Source organism: Pseudorca crassidens, chromosome 19 (assembly GCF_039906515.1).
Source record: "Pseudorca crassidens isolate mPseCra1 chromosome 19, mPseCra1.hap1, whole genome shotgun sequence".
Classification (NCBI taxonomy): Eukaryota; Metazoa; Chordata; class Mammalia; order Artiodactyla; family Delphinidae; genus Pseudorca; species Pseudorca crassidens.
The window spans coordinates 37359264-37380067 of NC_090314.1; the positions used below are offsets into that span (position 1 = coordinate 37359264).

The 20804-nt window shown below is 36.9% G+C and overlaps 1 protein-coding gene across 2 annotated transcripts in view; it reads left to right on the forward strand.

Annotated features, from left to right (window-relative positions):
* Positions 1-20804, forward strand: part of USP32 (ubiquitin specific peptidase 32) — a 197982-nt gene that overhangs the window by 132419 nt on the left and 44759 nt on the right. For both annotated transcript variants that reach the window (XM_067714913.1, XM_067714914.1), the window contains exons 11-12: positions 1939-2000; positions 17913-18015. In XM_067714913.1, the coding sequence (XP_067571014.1) occupies positions 1939-2000; positions 17913-18015 (165 nt within the window). The remainder of the gene's footprint in view (positions 1-1938; positions 2001-17912; positions 18016-20804) is intronic.

Consider the following 20804-nt stretch of genomic DNA (forward strand, 5'->3'; position numbering starts at 1 on the left):
ACAACCACATGGATGAATCTTACATAATTTTGAGTGGAAAATACTGGACCAGAAAATTCAAAAGCAGACAAAACCAATCCATGGTGGTAGAATTTAGTAGAGTGAACACATTAAAGGGGTACAGTGGTGTCTGGGAAAGAACTCAAAGTGGAACTTTGGGAGAGGTAGCAATGTTCTGTTTCTTGACTGGATGAAGGTTACATAGGTGTGTTTACTTTGTGAAAAGTCAATAAACTGTACACTTAAGATTTGTTCACTTTTAACACTTTGCTGTACATGTGAAACTAACACAATATTGTAAATCAGCTATACTTCAATTAAAAAATCTTTTTAAAATATTGTTCACTTTTAAGCATGTATATTATATTTCCTTTTCATTAAGTTTGCTTACAAAAACCCAGATACCTGTGCTTCCCTCGTGGCGCAGTGGTTAAGAATCCACCTGCCAATGCAGGAGACACGGGTTTGAGTCCTCGTCCAGGAAGATCCCACATGCCGCGGAGCCACTAAGCCCATGCACCACAACTACTGAGCCTGTGCTCTAGAGCCCATGAGCGACAACTACTGAGCCCATGTGCCACAACTACTGAAACCTGCACGCCCTAGAGCCCGTGCTCTGCAACAAGAGAAGCCACCACAATGAGAAGCCTGCGCACCGAAACCAAGAGTAGCCCACGCTCACCACAACTAGAGAAAGCCCGCGCGCAGCAACGAAGACACAACGCAGCCAAAAATAAATTTAAAAAAAAAACAAAACCCAAAGCCCAAGTATGCATCAGTAGGAGAATGGATAAAATGGTATTGTCAAACTACTGATACATGCCTGAATCTTGTAAACCTAATTTGTGTACTGTTAATTGTACCTCAAAATGTAAACAAAACTATAAACAGGCATGCTGATGTATTTACAGGGAGCTGTACTAATAGCTATAATTTACTTTGAAATGCATGTAAAAATTAAGATGATGAATTGAGGGATGAATAGATTAAGTATAATAAAAATGTTAATGTTAGACTTAGGTGATGGGAATGAGGTGTTCAGTGTAAAATTCTTTCAACTTTTCTGTATTTTTGAAAATTTTCATGTTAAATGTTGGGGGAAAAATCATATCTTTTGTGATGATATTTAGAGAAGGCAAATAAGTTGAGGAGAAAATGAGCCTTAAAAAGCATATTTAGGGCTTCCCTGGTGGCGCAGTGGTTGAGAGTCCGCCTGCCGTTGCAGGGGACACGGATTCGTGCCCTGGTCTGGGAAGATCCCACATTCCGCGGAACGGCTGGGCCCATGAGCCATGGCTGCTGAGCCTGCGCGTCCAGAGCCTGTGCTCCGCAATGGGAGAGGCCACAACAGTGAGAGGCCCGCGTACCACAAAAAAAAAAGAAAAAAAAAAAAAGCATATTTAGCACTAGTGGCAATAATGTTTTTCTTAGAGTTGTTCAAATTGAAATGCCACCATTATCCTTCATTTTCTGTGTCCTTTTCATCTCCCCTTCACCTCTCTGCCCAGGTGCCATGGTATACTCTTCAGATTTCAGGAAAGGAAGTAATATTCTCTATGTGAGATAATTAAGATATATAGTGTTAATGAAATATTCTGAAAAGTAGTTTCTTCCTTTCTTTCTCCTTTTCTTCCTTTCTTCCTTTCTCTGTCTCTGTCTCTGTCTCTCTCTCTCTCTCTCTCTCTGTCTCTTTTTTATCACGCAGAGATTTGGAAATTGCCTTCCATTGCAATGGTTTGTTTAAAAAGAAACAACAGAACAGAAAATTTAAGTTTAAAGTTCAGATTTGCTTAAGTGGATCATTGATAATTCATCAATTGAAAGCTATTGCTGATTTAGATTCCCATCTAGAATATGGATCTCATACAGAGAATGTGAAATAGTCTATAGTCCAGTCATTGGCACCAAAGAAGTTTAATTTACCACTTTTATCTTTAGGTATGTCACATAGTTCTGGGGTTAAGACCAGCTACTCCAGAAGAGGAAGGACAAATTATTAGGTAAGTTTGTAGTTTCAATCTGTACATTTTTCATTATATAGTTGAAATTTCTGACACCTGAAATATATTGTTACTGAGTAACAGCATGTCCCATTTTAACGTTATCATTGCAATAGCACTTTGTTTCTCCAAAACAGTTACATAATGAAATTTTTTGTTAAACTAACTTCCTAACCAAGGGATTGGGTTAAGATATTTAAAGTGTACAATGTGGTGACTTGATATATTGTATACATTATGAAAGGATTCCACCCATTGAGTTAATTAACACACCATCATCATCAGCTCACATATTTATTTACCTTTTGGGGGTGGGGGTGAGAACATTTAAGTTCTGCTGTCTTAGCAGGTTTCATTTATATAATAGATTGTTATCAACTATATCACATTGGATTTGAAGACCTTATATATCTTATAATGGAAATTTGTACCTTTTTACCGACCTCTGTTTCTCCCAGCCCCTGGCAGCCACTTTCCTCTTCAGTTTCTGAATTTGACTTTTTTTTTTTTTATATCATGCAGTATTTGTCTTTCTCTGTCTGGCTTATTTCACCTAGCTTAATGCCCTCCAGCTTCATCCATGTTTTTGTAAATGACATGATTTCCTTCTCTTTTAAGGCTGAATAAAATTCCATTTTATATATATAAAAACACCACATTTTCTTTATCCATTCATCCGTTTTGGGACACTTAAGATTGTTTCCATACCTTGGCTAGTGTGAATAATACTGCAATGAACTTGGGAATAGAGCTGTCTCCTCAAGATAATGATTTCGTTTCCCTTGGATATATACCCGGGAGTGGGATTGCTGGATCATATGGTAGTTCCATTTTTAATTTCCTGAGAAACCTCCACACTGTTTTCCGTGATGGCTGTATCAGTTTACATTCCCACCAACAATGTACAAGGGTTTCTTTTCTCTACATCCTTGCCAACATTTGTTATCTCTTATCTTTTTTATAATAGCCATCCTAAAAGATGTGAGATGATATCTCATTGTGGTTTTGATTTGTATTTCCCTCATTTTTAGTGATGTTGAGCACCTTTTCATGTAGCCATTGGCCATTAGTATGTTTTCTTTAGAAAAATGTCTATTCAGGTCCGTTGCCCATTTTTTTTTTCTTTGCCCATTTTTTTAATTGGATTGTTTTGGTTTTTTGCTAGTGAATTATATGAGTTCTTTGTATAGTTTGGATATTAACCCCTTATCAAATATGTGGTTTGCTCCCATTTTATAGGCTGCCTTTTCATTTTGTTGATGGTTGCACTATTGACACTCTATCACATATGCACATACGTATATACCTCTGATGGAATTTGTAAATTTTTTACAAAAATGAGAGTATTCTGAAATATAGTTTTACTTTCTGCTTACATTTCCACTGCAGATAATATAAAATGACACTTGTATTTATCAATAAAATCCTCTTATAATTTAAACGATTGGCTAATAGGTCCTATTCATCCCCTAATTTTATCTCTATTTTTCTTTAACATAAGTATATTGGAACAATTTAGTAATAAAGTCTATAAGCCTTTGATTAGGGATTTACTTAGGCAGAATTATTGAAGTCATATACCTGGGTTAATGAGCCTGTATATTTTTATAGTTATAATTCAATTTTTAATACCTTAAGTATCTTTCATTGCTTTAGGATTACTATTATACTACATGTTTATATAGAAAGTTTTAGAAATATGACTGAATCTCTACTAAACTTTGCTTTTAGAATAAAGTCTCAACATATAGTTTGTCACTTGACTTTCTCCTAAACTAGTGTGTATAACTACTTTTTTAGTAGTTTCTTTTGGCTTTGGACTAATGGATAAAAGAGATTTTACTGAAACAGTTGTTGGGAACACCAGAGAACAAGATTACATAGTCACATTTAAATAGGCAGTGCCAATTGAGATTTAGGTTAGTTGAAGTAGTAAATATATTTTGTTTTTAAAATGGATTTTTAAAAATAGTTCTTAAAGAAGGTTAGGCAAAATCCATTTTTTTAAAATGTTGTTTTCATAAAAACTGTAGTCTTGTGTAGTCTTTTTAATTTTCATACTCAGAAGACTTCTTCTTATTTACAGTTTACAGATGTTGACAGTGTTGCTTGATTTTCTCTAATGTTTAACTCTCGTAAAATAAAAATTAAAAATACATTGAAGTGTACAAATGAGATAGTGTAAGGAAATACTAAAAGGCTTTTATGTAGCTGCAGTAGCTTTTTTATCTGACAGCACTGCAATATAATTTCATATTATACTAATATCTTCTTAAGTCATTATGACTTAGCATAGATATTAAGAATGCTGTGTAAACTGTATATATATTTCTTGGCTTAATTATTTTGCAAATGTTCATAGCAACCCTATTTAAAAATATAATGTTGAGATAATCTTATATTTTTATAAAACTTTGTCCTTTGCAAAATACTTCCACTTGGGTTATTTCATCTAGTCCTCAGAATAACTGCATGAAATTAATTTCATCATCCCATTTTGTAAAAGAGAAAACTGAGATTCACAAAAGTTGAGGAACTTACCTAAAATTACATGGAGGTGGCAGAATCAAGTCTAGGACTTTTTTCATTAAAAACACTACTGCTTTCTGTATTTTTCAATAAATCTGAATTTTAAATCCTAGGTTCCAAATTTTTTATTTCATTTGGATTTCTGAGTTTTGTTTTATTTTGCCTCCATTTTTCACGTCAAAAATTCATTTTACTGTGATGGATTTTGATGGATGACTCAGGGAATCACACCTCTAGTTGCTAGACGGGATGCTACCTGATTCATGAATCATTGAATAAACTGAACTAGATCTTCAAAAAAAAATTTTTTTTTAATAAAAACTAAAGGATGAGGAACTTCCTTGGTGGTCCAGTGGGTAGGACTCCACACTCCCAATGCAAGAGGCCCGAATTCAATCCCTGATTGGGGAAATAGATCCTACACGCATGCCACAACTAAAGAGTTCGCCTGCCACAACTAAGAGCCGCATGCCGCAGCTACGAAGTCTGCCTGCTACAACTAAAGATCCCACGTGCTGCAACTAAGGCCCAGCACAGCTAAAATAAATAATAAATAAATAAATATTTTAAAATAAATAAAGGATGAGTCAGGTTGTTACATAGGCAATGAAGTGAAAGAAATATTTGTCTCAAAAAAAAAAAGAAAGAAAGAAATATTTGTCGCTAACTTAAAGAATCAGTACTTTTTTTAAAGATCAGTATCATGGACTTCCCTGGTGGTGCAGTGGTTAAGAATCCGCTTGCCAATGCAGGGGACACAGGTTCAATCCCTGGTCTGGGAAGATCCCACATGCTGCAGAGCAGCTAAGCCCGTGTGCCACAACTACTGAGCCTGTGCTCTAGAACCCATGTGCCACAACTACTGAGCCTACGTGCTTAGAGCCCCTGCTCTGCAACAAGAGAAGCCACCGTAATGAGAAGCCTCCGTACCGCACTGCAACAAAGAGCAGCCCCCACTCGCTGCAACCAGAGAAAGCCCACACGCAGCAATGAAGACCCAAAACAGTAAAAAAAAATTAATTAATTAATTAATTTAAAAATCAGTATCATGATTTCTGCAATGGCTGAGTGAAGATCTCAGCAAATTCTCTCCCCGAAAAGCAACTGGGCAAAATTGTCAGCCAACCATTTCAGGACTCTGAAAACTGAACAGAGTTATTCAACAAATTGAGAAGCATTTATTCAAGAAAAACTACTAAACCTTGGTAAGAATAATGGGATTCTGTAGTATTTCTACCTGAGACTGTTCCCATGCCCTCCCATCCAATAGATCTGCATGATAGTTTTACCAGGGCAGGCCAGAGAGGGCTGACTTGATTTGCAGTAGAGCAGGGCTGAGTGCCTGGCCAAGAGAATTGTAAAAAAAAAAATGGGGGTGGGGGGTGGAATTAGAAGTTTGGGATTAACATATACACACTACTGTATATAAAATAGGTAAACAACAAGGGCCTGCTGTATAGGGAACTATATTTGATATCTTGTAATAATCTATGATGGAAAAGAATCTGAAAGGTATATATATATATATATATATATATATATATATATCTGAATCACTTTGCTGTACATCTAAAACTAACACAACATTGTAAATTGACTATACTTCAATTAAAAAATGAAAGCAAAAAAAGAAAATAAGAATATAAACAATCTTATAAAAATATTGTAAAAAACAGTAGAGATTACATGGTGGCAAACAATCAGGGAACATCGCTAGCTTGGGGTTGAGGTACTGGTTAAGGGAAGCAGCAGACGGACAGCCCAGTCAAAATTTTAACAAAGACATCCAGAGAACAAGATAACCATAGTGAGTAAACTTCCCCATATTCTAAATGATTTGGAAGGCTGCTAGTATATACAAGACTACATGCAAGCTCAGAAGACACCAAAGCGAGCCTTAGATGTCTATTCATTCCTGGTTTAATGGGAATCCTTGCACATGCAGAAAGTAAAAGCCTTCCCTTGCACAGAGAAGGTTTGTAACCTTTCTGAAGTTTGCATGTGTTTCTCAAATGGTGAACACAGATCCATCAGAGAAAAGGTGCAAGTGGCTCCAGATGTTTAAGCACAGCCTCTCACCAGTCATTGGCTGGCAAGTAAGTTATGCTCTTCCCAAGAAATCCAGGCTTAAAAATAAATATAAGAAATAATAATAAAACTGGGACTTCCCTGGTGGTCCAGTGGTTAAGTCTGCCTTCCAATGCAGGGGACGTGGGTTTGATCCCTGGTCGGGGAACTAAGATCCCACATGCCGTGTGGCAACTAAGCCCACGTGCCACAACTACTGAGCACACGGGCCACAATTAGAGAGCCCAGGCACCACAACTAGAGAGTCCATGCGTTCTGGAGCCCATGCGCCACAGCTAGAGAGAAGCCCACGTGCTGCAACACGGAGCAGCCCGTGTGCCACAGCGGAGGATCCCACATGCCTAAACGAAGATCCTGCATGCCACAACTAATACCCAATGCAGCCAAAAATAAAATAAATAAATAAATATTTAAAAATAATAATAAAACTGAGCAGCCTTATACTTGCGGAAGAGACAGACTCTACAGAATTAGTTCTGGAAGTCACAAGGAAGAACACACGGGGGGGCGGTCAGAATCCAGAGTTGCTGAAATATATTATCAAATATGTCTGATTTTCAATAACAAAAAATTACAAGACATTCAACAGAATAGGAAAATATGACCCGTATACGGAGGGAAAACTAGTTGATAGAAACTGTCTCTGAGGTGGCCACTGATGTTAGACTTAGTACGCAGACTTCAAAGCAGTATTTGAATGTAAGTGTTTTCAAAGAACTAAAGTAAGCTTTGTTTAAAGAATTAAAGTATCATGACAATGACTGCTTAAATACAAAATATCAGTAAAGAGACAGAAATTTTAAAAGAGAAGCCAATAGAAATTCCGGAGTTGAAAAGTACAGTAAGTGAAACAAAAATTCACAGCAGATTTGAACCGACAGAGAAATAACCAGCAAAATATAATATAAACCAATAGATTTTTCGAATATGAAGAACAGAAACAAAAGAATAAATAAAAGTGAACAGCACTTCAGAGACATATGGAATGCCAGAAATAAGTATACCAACATAAACGTAATGGAAGTTCCAGAAGGAAAGAAGGGAGAGAGAAAAGAGCAGAGAAAAATATTTGACAAATTAGTGGCTGAACCTTCCAAAATGTGTTGAAAATCAGTAATTCAAGAATTCCAGTGAACTGCAAGTAAGTGAAACATAAAGAGATTCATATCTAGACACATGGTCAAACTGTTCAAAGCTATAGGCAAAGAGAAGATCTTCAAAGCAGGAAGAGAAGAATGACTTCTTTTGTAGACAGCAACCCCAAGTCAACAGCTGACGTTCTTAAAAGATGGAGGTCAGTAGCCAGTGGGATGGCATTTAAAATGCTGAAAGGGGGCTTCCCTGGTGGCGCAGTGGTTGAGAGTCCGCCTGCCAATGCAGGGGACACGGGTTTGCGCCCCGGTCCAGGAAGATCCCACATGCCGTGGAGCGGCTAGGCCCGTAAGCCATGGCCGCTGAGCCTGCGCACCCGGAGCCTGTGCTCTGCAACGGGAGAGGCCACAACAGTGAGAGGCCTGCGTACCACAAAAAATAAAAATAATAAAAAATAAATAAAAATAAAATAAAATGCTGAAAGGGGAAAAACTGTCAATCCAGAATTCTTTATCCAGCAGAACTATCTTTCAGAAATGAAGGTAAATATAAATACTGAATTTGTTGCTAGTAAACATGTCCTAAGATAAATGCTAAAGAAACTTCTTCAGGCTGAAAGGAAATGACACCAGACACTTGGTAATTTGACTCCACGCAAAGAAATATAGAGCACCAGTAAACATAATTACATAGTTAATAAAAGACAGTATAAATATATATTTTCTGTTTCTTTTTACTAATTTAAAATTAATGAGATAGTGATTTAAAAATTGTTTTTGTAACAGAAAATGTGTGACAATAATAATACAAAAAGAGTAGGAGGCAGAGCTATATTTGAGTAAGGTTTCTATATTTCACTGCAATAATTTAGAGTTAATCTGAAGTAGAATATGTTAAGATCCATATTGTAACTCTAGAGCAGCAACTAAGAAAATAATCCCAAAATATGGTTTCTTAAAAAAAATTAAAGTGATATACTAGAAAATATCTATTTAATGCAAAAAAGGAAGTAAAGGAGGAATAGAGGAACAAATAAAAATACTTGAGGGCTTCCCTGGTGGCGCAGTGGTTGAGAGTCTGCCTGCCGATGCAGGGAACACGGGTTCGTGCCCCGGTCCGGGAAGATCCCACATGCTGCGGAGCGGCTGGGCCCGTGAGCCATGGCCGCTGAGCCTGCGCGTCCGGAGCCTGTGCTCCGCAACGGGAGAGGCCACAACAGTGAGAGGCCCACGTACCGCAAAAAAAAAAAAAAAAAATTGAAATAAATAGAAAACAAATAACTAAATAGTAGGCATAAATCCAAACCAATAATTACCTTAAATAATAATGAATTAAACGCTCTAATCAAAAGCTAAAGATAGACTGAATCTTTTTAAATCCAACTACAGACAGTCCCTGAGTTATGATTTTTTGACTTTATCATGGTTCAAAAGCAATAACATGTTTAGTAGAAACCATATTTTGAATTTTGATCTTTTTCTGAGCTACTGATATGTGGTACAATACTCTCTTGTAATGCTGGGCAACAGCAGTGAGCTGCAGCTTGCAGTCCGCCACTTAATCACAAGGGTAAGCAACCAGTACACTTACAACCATTCTATACTAATGCAACCATTGTGTTTTTCACTTCCAGTATAATATTCAATAAATTGCATGAGATATTCAACACTGAATTATAAAATGGGTTTTGTGTTAGATGATTTTGCTCAACTGTAAGCTAATATAAGTGTTCTGAGCACGTTTAAGGTAGCCGAAACTAATCAATCTATGATGTTCAGCAGATTATGTGTATTAAATACATTTTCAACTTAAGATATTTTCAACTTATGATGAGTTTATCGTGCCATAACCCCATCATAAATTGTGGATGATTTGTACTTGAGATTTAAAGACACAAATAGATTGAAAATAAAAGGATGAAAAAGATGCAACCATGCAGATAGTAATCATAAGAGAGCTGGAGTGGCTATACTGATATTACAATTAAAATGGCTTTTATGCAAAAAAATGTTACTACAGACAGACATTTTATAATGATAAAAGTTTCAATTCATCAGGAAGATATAACAATTGTAAATATATATGCACCCAGTAACAGAACAGTCTACCCAGCAAACAGCAGAATACATATTCAAGTGCACATGGAATACAGTCTAGGACAGACTGTATTCTAGGCCATGGGTTTTCATACTCTGGCCCTTTGGCTAACTTGGGAATGCTACCTGATTTTTATACAGCCTGCAAGCTAAAAATGTTACTTTACATTTTTAAATGTTTGAAAACCATCAAATGGGGATTAATAATTTGGGACACTTTACAATTAAATGAAACTCTAATCTCAGGGTACACAAACAAAGTTTTATTGGAACACAACTATGCACATTCAAAGAAACCTTTGGGGAATGGAAATTTGTTAACCTGATAAAGATTTCTGGAAAAACCTACAACTGATATATCTAATGGTTGGAACACTGAAGACTTCCCATAAGATCAGGACAAAGGCAAGGATGCTTGCTCTCACCACATCTATCACCTTTGTATTAGAGGTTCTAGCCAGTGAAATCAGGTAAGATTAAATAAATAAATTTTTTAAAGTCATCCAGATTATAAAGGAAGAAGTAAAACCGTTTCTATTTGCAGACATAGATTCTAACTCTTAAAGAATTCACGGAAAATCTATTAGAATTAATAATTAGTTCAACAAGGTTGTAGGATACAAAACCAATATAAAAAATCAATTGAATTGCTATTTACTAACACTGAATAATTTGAAAGTAAAGTTAAAATTAAGACTCTAGTTCCTTTCTCAATAGAATCAAAATAAATAAAATCCTAGGAAACAAATTTAACAAAAGAAGTGTGAGACTTGTGCACTGAAAACTAACTACAAAGCCAGGCTGAGGGAAATTAAAATCTTTGTAAATGAAGAGACTTTCCGTGTTCATGTGTTTGAAAACTCAGTACTGTCAAGATAATTCTTCCAAACTGATTTATAGATTCAACACAATACCAATCAAAATCCTAGCTTTTTTGTAGAAACTGACAAGATATTCCTAATTTTCATATAGAAACACAAAGAAATCAGATTAGCCTAAACAACTTGGAGAACTTCCTGAACTTCCTGAATTCAAACTTACTATAAGGCTGCATTAATCAAGGTAGTGTGGTACTGGCACATGGACAGACACACAGGTCAATCAAGCTGAACTGACAGTTTAGAAATAAACCTTTATATATTTGGTCAATTAATTTCCTACAAATTTGCCAACAAAATGTAATGGAGAAAGGGTTGTCTTTTCAACAGATTGTGTGGGAATAGTTGGATATCCACCTTGAAAAGATTTAGATCCTTACCTATACCATGCAAAAACAATGTAGTCCAAATGGATCCCATAGACCTAAACATAAAAACTAAAACTATAACACTTCTGGAGAAAAACAATAGAAAGTCTTTGTGATTGGTATTGCCAAGGATTTCTTAGATATAACACCAAAAGCACAATCCATAAATGAATTTGTTTTGATAAATTGGACATAGTCAAAATTAAAAACTTTCAAGTTTCAAGAGACACCATTAACACAGAGACTGGGAGAAAATATTTGCATATCATTTATTCAGTAAAGGACTTGTTTCCAGGTTATATAAGTGAGTGTTACAACATTTTTAAATCCAAGTAAAATATGCAAAAGGCTTGAATAGGCATTTCACTAAATATATATGAATGAATGGCTAGTACACCCATGCATTTTCAGGGAAGGCAAATTAAAAGCACAATGATAGCAGTGACTCAGTGAAACTGGTATAGTTCCAAGAGCCTGTCTCTCCACAGAAACAGTGAAAAATAAAGGAAAAACTGTCAAAACAAACTTTGTTAGAACTCTCAAAAAGAGTTGAAGGTTTATAGCAACTAAGCAAATGCTGGATTTTTAAAAAAGGCCAACTGAAAAAGCAATAGGAAAACTCTGGCAATTATATTTGCCCTTATCTGGTTCATTGTCAGTCTTGAAGATGGCAACCCATGTTCCTGGTTTAGGCACCTGTGCTTGGTTTCACATGGAACAGAGCACACCATGTTCACAAAGATTTGTGTGTGTTTGTTCTAACCTGTCTGGGTTTATTTGAAGAACTGACACAAGGAGTTCATCTCTGGTATGCCTAACTGAGAACTTAACCAGGCTGGAAAAGCAGTGGGCATTCCTCAAAAATATTGTAAAGCAAATGAACAAACCGTAACCACCTGGGGCAAAAGATTATAGTTGAGCTGTACAACAGAGTGCCAAAAGTCTAGGAGGAGAAGCTGGAGAGAGTTTCCTTGGAAAATTAGAGCATTTGAAAGCACACTTATGTATACTAGCAAATTTAGAAAGCCTTGCACATACTTGTGGCGAGATGCATGCTCAGAATAGACCTGAGAATACCCCTATGTTTTCACCTCTGGCTAATCTCTAGACTGAGGGCATGTATAAAATGAAGGCTAAGGCAGCTGTAAAGAGCCTGGATAAGCATTGAAGAATTCCCCAGCACAGAGCTATTCTGTAAAGACAGGAGTGGTTTTTGTTTCCTCCCCATCTTCTTCCTCTCCTCACCCTGCCCTCCTCCATCCCCTCCTCCCTATTCTTCCTCTCCTCCTCCCTCTTTTTTTTCCCCCTACTATTCCTTTTCTCTCCCTCTCCCCTCGCTCCTGCCATTCAAGGAAATCTCTATCAAAACACTAGCTGAACACAAGTGAAGTGAAGAGAGACTTCAGAGACAACATATAACAGACTTTACAAAAAATAGTTTAGGAATGTCACTGAACAAACACTATAGCAAGCAACAAAAACCAGCGGGGGCGGGGGGAGGATCAGATTTCCAGAGTTGCCACATTATAATATTCAAAAGGTCTAGTTTTCAACAAAAATTATGAACCATGCAGCAAAACAAGAAAGTCCATTGCACATTCATAAAAGAAATTAACAGAAACTGTCTCTAAGGGAGCACAGACATTGGACTTTGTAGACAAAGATTTTAATCAACTATCTTAAATATGTTCAGAAAGCTGCTGGAAACCATGAACAAAGAGGTTAAAATAACGAGGAGAATGATGTATGGACAAACAGATAATATCAGTAAAGAGAAAGTATAAAAAGGAACCAAGCACAAATTCTGGAGCTGAAAAGTACAATAAGCAAAATGAAAAATTCAGTAGAGAGGTTCACCACCAGATTTGAGTAGATAGAAGAAAGAATCAGCAAATTTAAAGGTAGTTCAATTGAACTATCCCAGACTGAGGGGTAGAAAGGAAAAAGAATGAAGGAAGATGAACAGAGCCTAGGAGACCTGTGAAATAGCAGCAAGCATTCACGTGATGGGAATCCCAGAAGGAGAGGAGAGGAAGTGACAGAATACTTGAAGAAAAAACTTACCAAATTTGATAAAAGACAAGAACCTAAACATTCAAAAAGCTCATTGAACTGCAGGGTTAAACTCTAAGAGATCCACATGAAGACACATTATCATCAAGTTGTCAGAAGCCAGGGACAGAATTTTGAAAGCAGCAAGAGAGAAGCTACTTATCACATACAATGGATCCTCAATAAGATTTAAAGTGCTGAAAGAAAAAACAAGAATTCTATATCCTGCAAAAATATTTTTCCAAGAATGATTTCGATTTTGAAATTAATTCTTATACATGACCCCCAAAGCATAAGCAACCAAAGAAAAAAAATGGATAAATTTGGCTTCATCAAAATTAAAAAACTGTTCTTCAAAGGGCATTGTCAAGAAAGTGAAAAGAAAGCCTACAGAATGAGACATAATATTTGTAAATCATAGATCTGACAAGGGTCAAGTAAGTAGAATATTTAAAGAACTCCTACAGCTCACCAACCAAAAGGTAACTCAATTTTAAAATGGGCAAGGGACTTGAATACACATTTCTTCAGAGTTGATATACAAGTGGTTATCCAGCAGTTGAAAAGATGCTCAAAAACATTAGTCATTAAGGAAATTTTGCAGTTCAAAACCACATGAAATTCCACTTTGCACCTACTAGGGTATTTTTAATTTTTAAAATGGAAAATAAATTTTTTGATGATGTGGAGAATTTGGGATCCTCATTGCATCACTGGTAGAATTGTAAAATGGTGTAGCTGCTTTAGAAGATAAGTTGGTACTTCTTCAATGTGGAATTACCACATAATCGAGCAATTCCACTTCTAGGTATATACCTAAAACAATTGAAAATAGACACTCAAATACTTGTAGCCAAATGTTTGTATCAGCACTATTCACAATAGCCATAAGGTGGAAACAGCCCAAATATCAACCAGTAGATGAATGAATAAACAAAATGTATATCTATGCCATGAAATATTAGCCATAAAAAGGAATGATGTACTCATACATGCTACATCATGGATGAACCTCACAAATGAAGAAGCCAGACACAATAGGTCACATATTATATGATTCCATTTATATCCGTGGTCCCCAACCTTTTCGGCACCAGGGGCTGGTTTCGTGGAAGACAATTTTTGCACAGACTCGGGGGGTGGGGTGGGGGGAGAGTGCTTCAGGCAGTAATGTGAGTGATGGTTCAGATGGTAATGCGAGCGATGGGGAGCGGCAGATGAAGCATTGCTCGCTTACCCGCCACTCACCTCCTGCTGTGTGGCCGGTTCCTAACAGGCCATGGACCAATACTGGTCCACGGCCTGGGGGTTGGGGCCCCCTGATTTATATGAAATATATGAAATATCCAGAATAGGTAATCTATTGGTACAGAAAGCAGATTGGTGATTGTCAAGGGCTGGGGGAAGAGGGTAATAGAAAATAACTGCTTAGTTGGGATGTATGAAAATGTTTTGGAGAAGTTCACATAGCATAAAATTAACAATTGTAGCACTGTTGGTGGGAATGTAAATTGATACAGCCACTATGGAGAACAGTATGGAGGTTCCTTAAAAAACTAAAAATAGAACTACCATATGACCTAGCAATCCCACTACTGGGCATATACCTTAAGAAAACCATAATTCAAAAAGAGTCATGGGGCTTCCCTGGTGGCGCAGTGGTTGAGAGTCCGCCTGCCGATGCAAGGGACACGGGTTCGTGCCCCAGTCCGGGAAGATCCCACATGCCGCGGAGCGGCTGGGCCCGTGAGCCATGGCCGCTGAGCCTGCCCGTCCAGAGCCTGTGCTCTGCAACAGGAGAGGCCACAACAGTGAGAGGCCCGCGTACCGCAAAAAAAAAAAAAAAAAGTCATGTACCACAATGTTCATTGCAGCACTATTTACAATAGCCAGGACATGGAAGCAACCTAAGTGTCCATTGACAGATGAATGGATAAAGAAGATGTGGCACACGTATACAATGGAATATTACTCAGCCATAAAAAGAAATTAAATTGAGTTATTTGTAATGAGGTGGATGGACCTAGAGACTGTCATACAGAGTGAAGTGAGTCAGAAAGAGAAAAACAAATACCGTATGCTAACACATATATATGGATCTAAACCAAAAAAAATGGTTCTGAGGAACCTAGGGGCAGGACAGGAATAAAGACGCAAATGTAGAGAATGGACTTGAGGACATGGGGAGAGGGAAGGGTAAGCTGTGATGAACTGAGAGAGTGGCATGGACATATGTACACTACCAAATGTAAAATAGATAGCTAGTGGGAAGCAGCCAAATGTCACAGGGAGATCAGCTCGGTGCTTTGTGTCCACCTAGAGGGGTGGGATAGGGAGGGTAGGAGGGAGACGCAAGAGGGAGGAGAAATGGGGATAAATGTATATGTATAGCTGATTCACTTTGTTACACAGTAGAAACTAACACACAATTGTAAAGCAATTATACTCCAATAAAGATGTTAAAAAAAAAAACGATTGTTAAGTATACAATTTAGTACATTTAGTACATTTAAAATGTGCAACAAACAACCATCTTATGTTATATGAATTTCTCCTCAATAAGAATAGTGTCTTAAAAATCACAGTGTGGGGACTTCCCTGGTGGTCCAGTGGTAAAGAATCAGCCTTACAATGCAGAGGACGTGAGTTCGATCCCTGGTCAGGGAACGAAGATCCCACATGCCATGGGGCAACTAAGCCCACATGCCACAACTACAGAGCCCACTCACCACAACTACAGAGCCCATGCACCTTAGAGCCTGCATGCCACAACTAGAGAAGAGAAAACCCACAGGCCACAACTAGAGAGAAGCCCGAGCACTGCAACAAAGATCCCACGTGCTATAACTAAGACCTGATGCAGCCAAAAATAAATAAAGGAAACCATAAACAAGACGAAAAGACAACCCTCAGAATGGGAGAAAATATTTGCAAATGAAGCAATAAACAAAGGATTAATCTCTAAAATATACAAACAGCTCATTGGAGCTCAATATCCAAAAAACAAACAACCCTATTAAAAAATGGGCAGAAGACCTAAATAGACATTTTACCAAAGAAGACATACAGATGAAGAGGCACACGAAAAGATTCTCAACATCACTAATTATTAGAGAAATGCAAATCAAAACTACAGTGAGGTATCACTTCACACTGGTCAGAATGGCCATCATCAAAACAATAAATGCTGGAGAGGGTGTGGAAAAAAGGGAACCCTTTTGCACTGTTGGTGGGAATGTAAATTGATTCAGCCACTATGGAGAACAGTATGGAGGTCCCTTAAAAAACTAAAAATAGAGCTACCATATGACCCAGCAATCCCACTACTGGGCATATATCCTGAGAAAGCCATAATTCAAAAGGACACATGTACCACAATGTTCATTGTAGCACTGTTTACAATAGCCAGGACATGGAAACAACCAATGACAGATGAATGGATAAAGAAGATGTGGTACATATATGCAATGGAATATTACTCAGCCAGAAAAAGGGATGAAATTGGGTCATTTGTAGAGATGTGGCTGGACCTATAGGCTGTCATACAGAGTGAAGTAAGCTAGAAAGAGAAAAACAAATGTCATGTATTCATGTATATATGTGGAATCTAGAAAAATGGTAGATGAACCTATTTGCAGGGCAGGAATAGAGACATAGACATAGAGAATGGACATGTGGACACAGCAGGGGAAGGGGGGAGAGTGGAACCAACTGGGAGATGAAGTTTGACATAAATACACTACCATGTGTAAAATAGATAGCTAGTGGGAACCTGCTGTATAGCACAGGGAGCTCAGCTCTGTGCTCTGTGATGACCTAGATGGGTGGGATGGGAGCATGGGAGGGAGGTCCAAGAGGGAGGGGATATAGATATGCATATAGCTGATTCACTTCATTGTACAGCAGAAACTAACACATTGTAAAGCAATTATACTACAATAAAAATAAATAAATAATAAATTAATCTTAAAAATAAAATCACAGTGTGACACCACTTCACACCCATTAGGACATTTGTGATAGAAAAGACAGACAATAACAAGTGTTGGTGAGAATGTGGAGCAACTAGAACCCTCATACAGTAACTGATGGGGATGTTAAATGGTGCAGCCACTTTGGAAAACAGCTGGCCAGTTTCAAATTATCAGGTGTTAGATAGATAAACAAAATATGGTGTATATATGTATATATATAATAATATACCTATGGAATATTATTAATAAAAAAGCACAAACTAGTGATATGTACTCCAACATAGATGAACCTCAGAAACATGCTAAGCAAAAGAGGCCAGATATAAAAGACAATGTGATAACATTCCATTTATTTAAGTTCCTTGCCCATTTAAAAATTGCAAAATGTTCATAAAAAGGAAATTTATAAGAGATAGAAAATAGACTAGTGGTATCTTGTGGCTGAGGGCAGCAATTTGACTAAAAAATGACTAAAAATAGGCATAAAGTATCTTTTGGGGGTATCTGAAATGTTCTAAAATTGGATTGTGGTGATGTTTGCACATGACTGTAAGTTTACCAAAATCATTGAGTTCTTTACTTAATTCAGGTAACTAGTATGTTACTAAATTATTCCTCATTTAAGCTGTATTTGAAACATCAGTTGGAGGCTTAATAGTGGTGTTATGACTCCAGAAATTGGCTTATCAGTGTTTCACTAATTTAAAATGTGGCCATCTCCCTAGTATATCTGTTTCATGTTTTTCCTTTGAAAAATTTCTAATGATAATTTGTAGGTGCATGGTCATATGTTTTATACACCATTTGTTGTACTGAATTTCTTTTGTATGTACAGAGGATGGTTAGAACGAGAGAGCAGGTATGGTCTGCAACCCGGACACAATTGGTTTATCATCTCCATGCAGTGGTGGCAGCAGTGGAAAGAATATGTCAAATATGTGAGTAAGATTCCTGTTTATCTACATTTTTCATAGGATTATTAACTCCATCAGACTTTGTGTGACTAGTGGCCAGTAATAAAATGCTCCAACCTCGATAAAGATTTGAAGGGGAAAGAAATGAATACCTATATGATGCTACCAACTTGCTTTTCTAAAAAGCAAGTTCCAGAGCAAGTAATAGATTCATTAAGGAATTAGTTACTCTACTCAGCATTTGGAGCACATTATGAAAACAAAAGTAGGAGACTATAATCCTCACTTGGGCAGTGGTTGCATAGCAAAATCACATAGAAAGCTTAAAAAAAAAAAAAAGAAATGCCTATGCTCCACTCCAGACCAAATAAATCAGAAAGCATAATTGAAGAAAAAGTTTGAATTAATTTAAATAAGTCATTTTTGTTTACTGAAAATTTTCTTTTGAAATCTGACTTAAATGGAATATATTTTGTTGGTAGGGACTCAATATCAGAAAAGCTGTGAGAAGATCAATATTATCTTTAATAAATTGCTATGAAGTCTACAAACTGAAGTCCAAACATATTAATAATATAAACTAACTACTCAGGCCTACTTCACAGGCCATAGGTCAGTGTGATTCTGTTGTTCCATTGTCCATATACAATTTTGACTTCTTTGGTGGATAGTTGAATTTAAAATATTGATGGCCCCAAATCCATACTTAATGTAGACTCCCAGTTTTTATCATTTGTGTACTATGGTCACCATTTTTTTACCATATAGTTCCCATACTATTATTTTCTTAGTATGTTTATATAAATAACTTTATCATTTTTACATAAATATATTTTATTTTAAAAGGAAACTTTATATCACTATCTTAAATAGAAAATCAGTGTCACATTCCAGAAATAGAGGATCAAAATAAAATCAATGAAAATAAAATATATTATTAAAGTCTAGCCAAGTAGTGTTGTCTTTTGAAGACTGATACTGAGACCTGTTCTCTGTCAAAAATAGAAATTGTCAAGTATTAGATTAGCAGATCAAGCATTAGATTAGCACATTAGTACCAAACTGAGACCCTGTCCTTGAAGTAATCAGAGGATTGAAAGAGAATTGAATAGGGAATAATTTTTTCATTGTGAACTAGGGTTATTTAATACCCAAAATAATCTGGTACCTTTCCCATATTTTAAGAAAGTTAATAATTAATAGAAGATGGTAACACTTGGATCTGTAATAAAGAATGTGAATCTGTGTGCTTCTGAACTATTTGAAGTTTTAACAATAAGACTATTAAAAATTTTTTAGTCCAATAAAGTTAATTGGTATGTAGAAAGAAATCTAGGTTTCATTCTCATTCTTATTGCCACTCTTGATTAAAGGCACTGGGATTTCTTCAGAGCTGGCTTCTGAAGGATTTACAAATTGATAATATTCCCCTGCCTTACAGATCAAAGAGGGAAAAAAATCTAATAAAATATTGACACAATGTCTCCTTGTTTTGGCTAAAATTAGGGATGCTGTAATTTCATTAAAAGAATCTAAAGCATCCATTATGCTGTTGCTATGCTGTGACTTGGAGTTTGTCTTTTAAATTTGATGTTTTTCTTGGGTTTCAACTAGTTACTTTATAAGCTGTGCCTTCAAGACCCACAGCCATTGATCAGTTTCATCTACTAAAATTTATGTCATTATTTATTGAATGCCACTTAAGATCCTTTACCCATGCTACTGTCTATCATTCTCAGATGCCTGTGGGATCTTGTTCTACTGGTTAGCCCCGTTAGTCTTTCTCTTTACCTCTCACTTAAAAATATCCTGATCTTTTTTTTTAAAATTTTGTATTTATTTATTTATGGCTGTGTTGGGTCTTCGTTTCTGTGCGAGGGCTTTCTCTAGTTGCGGCAAATGGGGGCCACTCTTCATCACGGTGCACGGGCCTCTCACTATCGCGGCCTCTCTTGTTGCGGAGCACAGGCTCCAGACGCGCAGGCTCAGTAATTGTGGCTCCCGGGCCTAGTTGCTCCGTGGCATGTGGGATCCTCCCAGACCAGGGCTCGAACCCGTGTCCCCCGCATTGGCAGGCAGATTCTCAACCACTGCGCCACCAGGGAAGCCCTATCCTGATCTTTTTAAAACACTCACAGATATACATTCTCATAGCACCTTCCCTCCACCTTCTCCTCAATTCTTAGCTCTCTCTCTTTTTTTTTTGTTTTTTTTCCACAAGTAAACTTAGTAGAGAATAGTTCTATGCTAGCGGCCTCTGCTTCTGGTACTCTGCATCTCCTCATTTTTCTCTGGTCATTCAGACTCAGTGTCCTTCCCAGATTCTTCTGCTACCTATCCTGTAAATGCTGTACTCTCCTTATTCTACATACACCATTTTCTTGTCCTTCCAGAAGTCTGTTGAGCTTCACATTTTTTTTTTTTTTCCTGGAATCTCTTTTTTTTTTTTTTAACATCTTTATTGGGGTATAATTGCTTTACAATGGTGTGTTAGTTTCTGCTTTATAACAAAGTGAATCAGTTATACATATACATATGTTCCCATATCTCTTCCCTCTTGCGTCTCCCTCCCTCCCAGAGCTTCACATTTTTATATCTAGTCTCTTTCTCTGTCCTGAGCACTAGACTCAATGTCCACATATCTCAAACCAGAATATCCCAAAATAAGGTTATTCCCAAAACGATTCCAGTCACCAATACACCTTATCTTATGAAGGTGTCAACTCCCATCCAGTCATCTAAGCCAGCACCTCATGTCCGACCTTGGAATTATCTGTGCCCCTCTTTCATACACAATTAGTTGTCAAGGTTTT